Source organism: Lissotriton helveticus, chromosome 4_1 (genome assembly GCF_964261635.1).
Source record: "Lissotriton helveticus chromosome 4_1, aLisHel1.1, whole genome shotgun sequence".
Taxonomy (NCBI): Eukaryota; Metazoa; Chordata; class Amphibia; order Caudata; family Salamandridae; genus Lissotriton; species Lissotriton helveticus.
The window spans coordinates 258223004-258235495 of record NC_136063.1 but is presented as its reverse complement, the minus strand read 5'-3'; the positions used below and the strand labels follow the sequence as shown (position 1 = coordinate 258235495).

The 12492-nt window shown below is 50.5% G+C and overlaps 1 protein-coding gene across 1 annotated transcript in view; it reads left to right on the top strand.

The window, feature by feature from the left end:
* The window catches only part of EFR3A (EFR3 homolog A), a 1274477-nt gene that overhangs the window by 1200285 nt on the left and 61700 nt on the right, over window positions 1-12492 (top strand). The window contains exon 22 of the mRNA XM_078686747.1: window positions 1336-1439. Within this exon, the coding sequence (XP_078542873.1) occupies window positions 1336-1439 (104 nt within the window). The remainder of the gene's footprint in view (window positions 1-1335; window positions 1440-12492) is intronic.

Here is a 12492-nt window from a genome sequence, read left to right as displayed (position 1 = left end):
AGAAAGAAGTGGAGAAGCTTGGACCCCAAAAGGCTTTGAGTTCTTATATTAATTGTACCTTGGAACACTGTATTACCGATAAGCTTTTTGCGGGATTCTCAAGAGAAAAGAAAGAAAAGACTGTGCAGAAGAGGACCCTGTCGAGGTTGAATGTTGTGCGCATCAGATTGACTATTTTCTGGCCAGAAGCAACCTCGAGGAGGTCCAAGAGCCCATTCTACTAGGGCCAAGGATGCTACATGGCTGTCCGTGCACGCTCATGAAACACTACTGCCTTTACATCCAGGTCTGGCGGGAAGGACATTTTATCCGCATAGTCCTGCAGGATTTTTTGGTCTGAGCTCACTCCACACACCCTCCTCCTTGGAGAGGTACTGCTTTGATATCTTTTCTAAGGTGAGGAACCTGTGGTTAGCAGTATCCATCTGAAGAACAAGTTACTTACTTTAGCTAACTCTCTTTCTGGTAGCTATTCTAACACAGTGGTTCATTTATGGAAAAATAAGTGCCAGGGCTCTCGTCATTAGGCAGCTTACACCAGCTCATTGCGCTTTTCGGCGCCGCCTATAACAGAACTATCTACTAACCATGAAACTCTACAAGTAGGGGGGAGGGAGGGCGTAACGGCCTGAGCTGCTGACTTTGACGCTGGGGAACCAGGTTCGTATGTTAGCGTTTGCTCAACACACTGCGATTCCGGGCAAATCACCTTATTTCCCCATGCCTCCAAAAATGAATGTCTTTAACTGGTGCTCATGAAAAGCGCTTCAATACCTTTGGGCCGAGTTCACGCTATACGCACTGACGATGACGATTAAGTGCGGTGCCCAGCACTGGAACCTACCGGCTCAAATTAAGCAATGCTCTAGCATCAGATTCGTTACTGCCCTCCCACCTCCCCAATCTGTGGAGTGACCTCTGTTTTTACATATGAAAAGGTCCCAAATTAGGAATCCGCACACTGATACCAGCAATTATTTATGCTCTACGTGTGAGTTCAGAGAAAGAGATGAGCAAGAAACTAGCAGCACGCAGGGGTGCTGCTTAAATGAAGCTCCACTCTGTCACTTCTGGGCTGGTACAGAACCACAGGGGTGCCACCTAGCAGCTTGTAGGAGCAATGTTGGAAATGTTTCCAGATCCAGTCTGGTGCTTGGAGAGTATTCTAAGGTGAGGTTTCTGTGATTCAATATAGTATCTACCAGTAAGAGCATTACCAAAGGTAAGTAACTTGTTCATTTGTTGGGTTTGGGTACCATTGTAGCCTAATCCTGCTTGCTGAACTTTATTTCAGTTTAAATAGAAATATAACCTTTATTATTTTTATTTATTTAGATAACACTGGCTTGGAGGAACAAGAGAAAGAAAAACGCCGTCTTGTGATAGAAAAATTTCAAAAGGCTCCTTTTGAAGAAATTGCTGCACAATGTGAATCCAAGGTGGGTCCTCAGCATGGCTTCTTCTGGTCTGCATTCTGAAAGGTTTAGTGGTTTTAATACCATGTAATATATTAATTTAACATAATGCTAACGCCAGTAACACAGTAACGACAAGCAATACAACAGTTTTTTACACAACAGTGTATGCTGACTCTCCTAAGCAAGCAAATTGTTTGAGGTAATGAATGTTGATATTTAGTTATTATTTTGAATAAGTCTGGTAAGTCGAAGCACAAAAAGAAGTAGAAGTAGCATCGTCACTGTTAGCGTTCTCCCCGACCATCGGCTGACACGACGCGGGATGCAGATGGGAGTCGTCAGGCTTTCCGGGAGCCGGGGCGACCCCTGCCCAACTTTGGAGTTTTAATGAAGCCCTCCACTCGATTTTTGGGCTGCCCGACTCAGCCGGCGCGCCTTCAGGCCCCTCGGCTGCGGGTTCTAGGCCTTTGTTGCCGGTGGCTTTGGTATCGCGACCGCAAGGCCCCCAGGGATCCAGGCCTGGATCTAAATCGGCACCAGTCGACCTTACGACACCTCTTTCGGTGCCGATTCCACTGACGACACCTCCGCCCCCTCCGACGCTGGTTGTGTCCCCAGCCGGCGTAGACTCCGATCTCCATCCTGACCTGGACACGGAGCAGGAACGGCGTCAAACGTCGGATCCATTGCCAAGTGGTACGTTTGTGCCAGTGTTCTATCCTGGCGTTCCCTATCGCCCTGAGTGGCAGCCAGAAGAGGACGAGGAGGGCTGGGAGGGGTCTGGTGACCCTTTAGCTGACCAGTTGAGTGAACCGGACTGGAAAGGGTGATGCCAGTGGTCTGGATACTTCACCAGACCCTGTTATGCTTTCTCCCCCCTTCCGTGGCTATGGAGGAGTGCGCCTCCTACACAGTGGTGTTGCGTAGGGTGGCTGACTCCTTGAACATTGAGCTTCCTACGGGACTAACCTCCTGACCAATGTGCTTTAACCGGCAGCGGCCTCTTCGGAGCCAGTGAGGCCCTTACTGACATCCTTCTGGGCACCTGGTTCAAGCCAGCATGTGGGGCTCCTGTGGATAAGATGATTGCCCGCCTGGCCCCGGGCGACCCACTTTTCCTCTCCCAACACCCTATCCCTGAGAGCTTGGTGGTCCAAGCCTCTACCTCTAAGGGCGCATTCTCTACTGCTACCCAGATAGGAAATCCAAAAAACTGGACCATGTTGGGAAGATGTTTTCTTCCGCCATCTTGGGACTGCGGTCGGTGAACACTGCATGTCTTTTGGGACGTTATTCCCACTCTGTGTGGGATAAGGTTGCGCAGGTGCTGCACAGTGCCCGGAGTAGGCCCGGGCCACTCTTTACGCATTCGTGGAGGGTAGAGATGCTGCAAGGTTCGCCACTAGGTGTGGGCTGGACACCACCGACTCACTAGGCAAAACAATGTCAACGTCGGTAGCCCTGCGTCGCTATGCCTGGCTGAGGTCCACTGACTTTTCAGGTGATGTCCAGTCAACTCTTTTGGACATGCCTTTTGATGGCCGTCGCTTGTTTGGCGATAAAGCGGACAACACGCTTGAGCGCTTTAAGGATTCTTGTGCTATGGCCAAATCCTTGGGGCCGCTATCACCGCTTGCCCCACGCAGTCTACTTTTCGCCCCTTTCGTGGCTACAGAAAGGGGTGCCTCACCAATTTCCGCCCAGAGCCACAGGTCTGCGCAAACTGTTCAGCCCCTGCACTGCCGAGGGCGTGGGACCCAGCATCGTGGGTCAGGGAGCCAGTGGGCGGGCCAGTCCACCAGCGACCTCTTGCAACCCCTCCTAGTCTGTCCTTTCAGGGCCACCAGTCGCCAGTGGGCGGCAGGTTCCGCCATCACTTCCCCCACTGGCGACCATCACATCAGACAGGTGGGTTTTAAAGATCGTCCGAGAGTACTACTCCCTCCCCTTCGAGACTAGCCCTCTATCCATGCCACCTTAATTCCATCGCATGTCGGAGGATCATGTGGCCCTTCTCCAACAGGAAGTTACAGCCCTCTTGGCCAAGGGGGCTATTGAATGAGTTCCTGCCCCATATGTAGGTTGTGGCTGCTATTCCCACTACTTTATGGTACTCAAGAAGGACAAAGGCCTGCCTCCTAGCTTGGATCTCAGGAACGTCAACCTCTTCCTTCGGAAGGATAAGTTCAAAATGTTGATGTTGGCTCAAGTCTTGTCTGCCCTCGACAATGAAGACTGGATGGTAGCGTTGGACTTGCAGGACACATATTTCCACATCGTCATCCTGCCGGCCCACAGGCGTTACCTATGGTTCACGGTATGCCACAGGCACTTTCAGTTTACTGTGCTCCCCTTCGTCCTTACCAGCGCTCCTCAGGTGTTCACAAAATTGATGGCGGTGGTTGCAGCTCATCTGCGCAGATCAGGGGTCCCAGTCTTCCCCTATCTGGACGACTGGCTGTTGAAGGCTGGCTCACCCCAGGCTGTCTTTGCCCACCTCCAGACTACAGTGGACCTCCTGCATTTTCTGGGGGTTCACAGTCAACATGCCAAAGTCGCACCTGACCCCTCCGAGAAGCTCCAGTTCATTGGAGCGGTTCTGGACACAGCGCAGTTTTGGACCTATCCTCCCGAACAGCGAGTCTGGGATATTCGGGCTATGATATCGATGTGTCAGCCCATATCCCTGGTTTCGGTCAGAATGACCCTGAGGCTGCTGGGCCTCATGGCCTCCTGCAACCTGCTGGTGGATCATGCCAGGTGGCATATGCGGGCTCTGTTATGGGACCTAAAGTTCCAGTGGGCGCAGCATCAAGGGAATCTTTCTGATTGCATCCAGATCTCGGAGGGCACTGCACACCGATTGCAGAGGTGGCTAACAAACCAGGATTGGGTCTTCCCCACCAGAGTTCACATTGGTAACGGATGCATCATTCCTGGGATGTGGCGGCCACATGGGAGAGGTGGAGTTCAGAGGCATCTGGTCTCCGGCGGAGTCCGGACTCAACCTTCTGGAGCTCCGGGTGATTTGACTTGCACTGAAGGCATTCCTTCCCTCTGTCCGGGGAAGAGTAGTGCAGATGTTCACGGACAACACTACCTCCATGTGGTTCTGCAACAAACAGGGCGGGTGGGGTCATGGACCCTATGTCAAGAGGCTTTCCGTCTTTGGACATGGTTAGGACACCAGGGCATATCTCTGGTGGTTCAACAACTGGCAGATTCCCTGCACGCCAGGGCAGACAAACTCAGTAGCAGGTGCATGATGGATCACGAATGGCGGCTTCAGTCAGAGGTGGTACAAGGTCTCTTTCGGCAGTGGAGTAGAGTCTTGGTTAGAACTATTTGCCACCGAAGAAAATGTGTAATGTCAGCAGTTCTGCACGTTGGTATTTCCAAGGCGGAACTCGGTAGGCGATGCTTTTCGTCGTGAGTGGAGTTGCGGTCTTCTATACGCCTTTACCCGTATACCACTTCTGCCCTCAGTGCTGAAAAAGATCAAGCACGACTGGGCCTATGTAATTCTTGTGGCTCCCGATTGGGCACAGAGTCTGGTATCCCGAGCTCTTACACATTTCCTCGATACTCCGATCCGGCTGCCTATTCGAGAGGATCTTCTGTCGCAGCCATAGTGGACGGTCCTCCAACCGTGCCTGTCCAGCCTCCACCTCATTGTGTGGAGATTGAGCTGCAACAGTTGACAGCTTTTGATCTTCCTCCCGAGGTCTTTAATGTTATTCTGGCAGCCAGGCGTCCCTCCACTAAGACGGTATACGCCTGCAGATGGAACAAATATGTGGCATGGTGCACAGCAAAGGCTGTGGATCCCCGTTCCGCCCCTCTTTCCGAGGTTCTTTTGTTCCTCCTTTATTCGGCCCAGCAGGGCTCTGCTCTGGGCACACTTAAGGGCTATCTGTCAGGTATTTCAGCCTTTGTTGGTCTTCCTGATGAGCCTTCTCTTTTCAAGTACCGTATTGTAAATAGATTTCTTAAGGGCATTACTAATCTTTTTCCTCCTATTCCTTTTGTAATACCCCAGTGGGACTTGAATATGGTTTTGACCTACCTTATGTGTGCTCCCTTAGAGCCACTACATAATTGTCCTCTCAGACTCTTAACTCTAAAGGCTACTTTACTGATTACCATCATTTCTGCTCGCATGGTGAGTGAGCTTCAGGCTCTGTCTTCCAAGCCTTTTTTCCTTGCTGTTCATCCGAACAAGGTTGTCCTTAGAAGTCGACCTTCTTTCCTTCCAAAAGTGGTTATCTCTTTCTACATTGGACAGACCATCACTTTGCCCACCTTCTTCCCACCCCCACATACTTCGAAGGAGAAGGAGAGGCTCCACATCTGTATCCAAAACGTGTGCTATCTTTCTATTCGGATCGCTCAAAACAATTCCTGGTGCATGACCAACTTTTTGTTGGCTATGTGGGTGCCAAGAAAGGCTGGGCCGTGCAAAGATTTACCATCTTTCGGTGTCGTTCTTTGCATCAAAATTTGTTATTCATTTGCAAAGACGGAACCTCCAGTAGGACTGTGCGCCCATTCCACCACGGCGACGGCAGCCACTACTGCTTTGGGACGTGGAGTTCCCCTTCATGACATCCGCCAGGCAGCCACGTGGGCTTCATTGCACACACTCACCAAACATTTCTACCTGAACAGCCAAGTCCGGAGAGACTGCTTCTTTAGCCGTTTAGTTCTCCAAGGCTTTCTGGTGAGAACTTAGTTCGCAGACCAACCCCCGGGGCTGGTATTGCTGGGGTATCTATTCTAAGGTAAGGAATCTATAACTAAGTAGATACCACAACATCATCCGGTTGATCACGCAGCCAACGACGATCGCAGAGTCGACCAAAGCCACCTACCGATGGTAGTTTTTGCACAAATTATCCATTGCAGAACCTGTGGATTTCTGGCCAATACATTCCAGTTTACAGTACCCAACCTGAGAACTGCTACCTGGGCTCAGATAGCTCTTTCGGGCACAGCCAGAAAATAGAACTTCTTACCTACGGTGCGGCGTTAATTTCCATCAGAAAACAAACAAACATGGTATTGGTGAGATAAGCTTTCTCTCATATCACATCTTTTTAGCCCATCGTAATCTGCAGTCTCCTTTGTAGCACTTGCATTTAATGCCACAAAACACTCTTAAATACCCCGAATACAAACACGTAGTCACAAACATAACAGTTCCCTGCAGAGCATGTTATTTAAAGCTATTAGGTTAAGCATATTGTGATTACAGTCTAATCATCTTAGTATTCAGTGTCTTAATGACCACTCCAGACCCGAGTCAACTGAACCTGAACACAGGTCAGATCTTCACTTTCTTGATTTTCCCAGAGCGACCCACGCCCAGCTGAAAGACTTTTATAAGGCCATGCACCTCATATTTGGGTGGCCTGGCCCATCTGGAGCACCTTCAGGCCCCTTGGGTCCGGGTGGGGCGCCTACTGAATCTACACCAGCAGATGCGCTCTAGGCAGCAGTCGGGCCACCCGAATCCCTTGCTGGATCCAGAGCAGAGCCGTAGACGAGACTGAAACCTTCCTCTATGCCCGCTCCAGTGCTGATGCCCCTATGCAACGCCACCCCCATCAGTATTGTCAACTTCGACAGAGAGCCTAATCAATGGTGTCAGGCTCTGGTATCGACCAGGTCCATGCTTCCCAAAGCGGAGCCAGTGACTTATGTTTTTGACAGGCCTGGAAAGGGGGACGAATAGGAGAGGTCTATGGACCCTAATGGTTACAAGCTTCCGGCAGAAGAACAGGACAACCTTTATGAGGAGCTGGTGGAGACCACTGGGTTAGACTTCTTGCCCGACACTCGCCCCTCCTCCTACCGCGGCTACAGAGGAGCCAGCCTTTTTTGCGATAGTCGTACGTAGGGCAGCTGTGGTTTTGGAGCTTCAGGTGCCCACATTGGCGGTCAAGGTGAACATCATAACAGAGGTGTTTCAGTCAGGAGTTTCCCCTTCTGATCCCCTTCTCCTATACAGTGAAGACCTTACAATTGTCCTATTTGGGGCCTGGTCTAAGCCCTGCACAGGGACTCCTCTGTATAGGAGGATTGCCAGCTGCCGTCACCCTGCTCCTGGGAATCCCAGTTCCCTCAGCCAGCACCGCACCCGGGAGAGCTTGGTGGTCCAAGCCTCCGTGTCCAAGATTATCCCCGGCACGTTCCATACCACTCCACCATATAGGCAGTGCAAGGTTGGACAACTTTGGCAATTGAATGCTCTCGCTCTGCCAGACAAACACTGCAGTTGGTGAACACCGCTTGCCTTTTGGGCTGTTATTTCCATACCATCTGGGCTTGGTTGTGCAAGTCCTGCCTATGGTCTCGGAGAAGGCCCGAGCCATACTCACCCAGGCTATTGCTGATGGGCTTGATGCATAAAAGTTCACCATAAGGTGTGTGCCCAACACAACCCACTGGATGGGCAGAGTGATTTCTTCGTCAGTGGCCTTGCAGTTCCACACCTGGCTGAGAACAACCGTTTTTTCAGGGGATATCCAGTCTTCCCTCATGGACATGCCCTTCAATGACCCTCTCGTCTTTGGAAAGAAGGGAGATTCTGTAGTGGTGCGCAATAAGGTCAGCAGAGCTACAGCCAGGTCCTTGGGCTTGCCTACGGCCCCTAGTCAACCCCGATCTGCCTTCTGCCCCTTTCATGGCCACGGAAAGGGGTCTCCAGCTGCGCCCTTACCCTCCCAGCTACCTTGGCCAACAGGCTTCCCTGCCTTTTTGTAGCTGAGGACACGGATCCCATAGACAGCTTGGGACAGGCAGCCAGGGGTCAAGTCAGTCTGCCACTCCCTCGACAGCCACTGCCTCAAAGCATCTTTAGTTTGCCTCCAACCATCATGGGCGTCACCTGCCCCACTGGTGATCAGTGACATAAGAACGCTGGTTTCTCCTGATGATCTAAAGGGGCTACTCCCTCCCATTAGTGAATACCCCACCACATATATACCACCCAATTACGATTGGCTGACAGAGAACAATCTCTCCTTGTTCCGTCAAGAAGTACAGACTATCTTGGCCAAGGGAGCCATAGAGAGGGTGCCTGCATCAGAAGTAGGTTGTGGTTGTTATTCCCGCTACTTTCTGGTACAAAAGGAGGATGGAGGACTTCATCCTATCCTTAATCTGCGCCTTCTCAACCTCTTCTTGAGAAATGAGGAATTCAAAATGCTCCTGCTCATCCATCTGTCTTCCCTTGATCCTGGAGACTAGATGGTAGCATTTGACATGCAGGACGCATATTTCTACATACCCGACTTGCCTGCCCACTGATAATACCTACAGTTGATCGTGGTCCAAGAGCACTTTCAGTTTGCAGTGCTCCAGTTTAGCCTTACCGGTGCCCTTCAGGTGTTCATTAAAGGGATGGCGGTGGTTCCAGCACATCTGTGGAGTTCGGGGGTTCCAATTATCCCCCTACCTCGATGACTGGCTGTTGAAGGTGGGCTTGCCCCAGGCCGTCATATCTCACCTTCAGACTGCGGCAAACCTACTATATTTACTGGGCATTACTATCAACATTCTGAAGTCTCACTTGACTACCTCTCTGAAACTCATCAGAGCTGTTTGGAATATTGTGCAGTTTTGGGTCTATCCTCATGAATGGCTATGATTCTGATGTTTCAGCTTCTATGCTGGATTTCGGTAATACTGACTCGGAAGCTTTTGGGCCTTATGCTACCTGCATCCTGGTGGTTACTCATGTCCCATGGCATATGCAGGCTCTGCAGTTGGCCCTGAAGTCCCAGTGGGCACACCATCAGGGGAATATCTTCGACATGATACGGATCTCGGAGGGAACCTCAAATGATCTGCAGTGGTGGATGACAAACCGTGATTGGGACAGTGCAGATCCCTCTCCCTTCCCCAACCAGAGCCGACTGTAGTGACAGATGCATCACTCCTCGACAGGGGTGGCCACCTGGGCGAGGTGGAGATCAGAGGCCTCTGGTCTCTGGCGGAGCACAAGCTCCATGTCAGTCTGTTGGCCTTTCAGGTGATTCACTTCACACTGAAAGCCTTTCTTCCTTCAATCAAGGGAAGACTGATGCAGGTGTTCACTAACCAAACCACCATTAATTTATATATTTTGAGTTTTATATAGTGCTGGCTAGACTCGTAAGTATCAGAAAGCTTTACATAAGGAACAGCGATTTGCAAGTTACACATTTTACATAGGTTACACAATGAGGATCAGAGTTACAGGCTAACATGTTACATTTGTTCAAGCAATCAAAACTTTGTAACTGAAGATAAAGGGCAGAGTTACAGAAAATGTGTCATGGGAGGGGAAGGGGAAGGGAGAAACAGGGAGACGGGGAGAAACTGTGCCCAATGTCCGACTGGGTAGGTGACTGCCGAGGTGATGAACCAGGGCAGATCTCCTCAATAGCTGAACCAAGCTGCTTCACCGGGCGTCGGACATAATCTCGACCTCCTCTGTCAGGGTAGTGAAATGGTGTACTCCGAGAGTGCCAGAGTAGCGCGGGAGGTTTGGGGGGTAGGGGGGCGTGGGCAACCATGGAACAGGAACACAAGAAATGAGGCGGAGAGGTGGGAAGGGACAGGTCCCAAGGTCCGAGCTCCTCGTGGTGAAAGTCTCCCCTGGCCGCCATCTTAAGGTCAGGCAAGGAGTTAAAACCCCTATAGGTCCCCACATCCGGGCCCTTTTCACGGATTGCTGAGACCATTCCCGGGGCCTTGCTATTACTGCTTTCCACCCGCAGGGTTCCTCTGGGTGCCCCGGCACCATACCTGAAAAAGGGTTGGACGGCCGCCATTTTGGAGTCAGGCGGGGCACCACAGGGTCCCCAACCCTCTCGGTCTGCCTTCAGTTCTTGGGGCCCCCCTTGCACCAGTACCGTAGCTCCAGAGTCTCAGTGCACCAGGTTGGAGCAGGGGGTCCTTTTAGTCCCAGTCTGCTCCTTGAAGTGTTTGCTGCGCTTGGGTTTGGCCAGTTCTTCTTGTGTCCCCGCACTCTCTGAACGCCAGAGCAGACAAACATAGCCGCAGATGCCTAGCAGATCACAAATTGTGTCGCCATCCAGAGGTAATGCAAGGACTCTTCCAGCAGTAGGGAGAGCCTTGTTTATATCTGTTTGTCACCACAGAAAACGCTCTATGTCAGCAATTTTGCACACTGGAGTTTCCAGCGCGTCTCGCTCCGAGACGCTGGTCACCTCGAGTGGAGCTCCGGCCTCCTATCCGCCAATACCAATCCTGCCCAGATTTCTCAAGAAGATCAAGAACGACTGGTCCCAAGTCACTCTTGTAACTCCAGATTGGGCCTGAAGAGTCTGGTATCCCGAGCTGTTGAGCATGACCATCGGTTCTCCAGTGAGGCTGCCCTTCGAGAGGATCTTCTGTAACAGCAACAGGAGAGGGTTCTGCACCTGAACCTGCGCACCCTCCATATTGAAGTCGGTAATGTTATTTTGGCAGCCAGGTGTCCTTCCACCAAGCCATGAGGCAAGTTTGTGTCATGGTTTGCTTCCCATAACGTTGACCCCTTATCTGCACCTCTCTCACAAGTTCTATTGTTCCCATTATCGCTCTGCTTTGGGCACAGATAAGGGTCACTGTTCTGTCATCTTGGCATTCCTGTGGGTGCCGAACCAAACTTCTCTATTTAAGTCACCTGTTGTATCTAAAGGCTTGCAGCATATGTTCCCATCTACGCTCTTCATTATGCCTTAGTGGGACCTGAACCTGGTTCTCACCTTTCTCATGTGTGTGCCATTTGTGCCTCTTCACAGTTGCCCTCTTAAGCATTTGACTATTAAAACTGCTTTTTTGGTGCCCATACCATCGGCCATGAGGGTCAGCGAACTGCAAGCACTTTCCGCGCACACTCCTTATACCACCTTTTATCCGGACAAGCTGGTTGTCCTTCCTCTCTTCTCTGTAGACCTGAACATCACCCTGCCTACTTTCTTTGCTCCGCCTCATCCCTCCAAAGAGGAGGAGAGACTCCACCATCTGGACCCAAAAAGAGAATTGTCATCCTGTTCTGACTGCACGAAAGAATTTTGGGTGGACTATCACCTCTTTGTGGGCTATGTGGCAACAAAAAAAGGGAAGGCAGAAAGACAGAAAAGGACAGATGAGTTATCTTCTTCATCAGGATTTGCTACATATTGGCCAGGAAGCAACACCTGAGGCAACCTCTGCATTAGCACACAGTGTTCCAGTCCTGGACATCTGCCAGGCAGCAATGTGGGACTCTCTTGTACATATATATATGCCCTAGTAGGATGAGGCGTATGTTGGTATATATATATACATATATGTGATGTATATGGGTCATAAATGTTTTTAAGTCCTTTACATTTTGTTTATATTATGATGTTTGTAAAAGATCTAAATGTTATACGTCGTCCAAACATGTTGTTGTCATTAAGGTTGACTGTAGTATACCTTTTGTTTGATATATGTGTTGTTCTGGAAAGAAGAGAATTTCCCTAACCTCTTCGAGGCTCATGACGAGCTGAGCTCGTCATGAGCCACGGCGCTCCGGTGCTCATGATGAGCTCAGCTAGTCATGAGCCGTGGAACGCTCGCATGCGGGGATAATTCCCCTGCTGTGCTGAGCGTTCCACGGCAGGTAATGCACCTGTGACGAGCTGAGCTCGTCATGAGCACAGGAGCGCCGTGCCTCATGACGAGCTCAGCTCGTCATGAGCATGCGGGCGCTGTGCGCGCCCCCCAGCACAGCGGGGGATTAACCCCCGCAGCGAAGGGGTTAAATAAGTAACAAAAGTACTGAAAAAATAGGGTAAATAAATAACCCCAACCACAAAAAGCATATAGTGTGGTTTCTGGTCTTAAAGAAATAGGATTCCAGGTCTTGTTCTTGTTTACATACTTTTAGAAAGTTGACATTTACCTACTTTAGCCATTTGGTGCCTTCTGCTCATCTCTGGAATACACTTCTTGGGTGGTTAACAGCTGGCTTCCTGCATTCCCTCTAGACAGTCACTCACAAAGGCAGAATAGGTGTCCCTGAGTGATCATTTGCATACATACTGGCCATCCT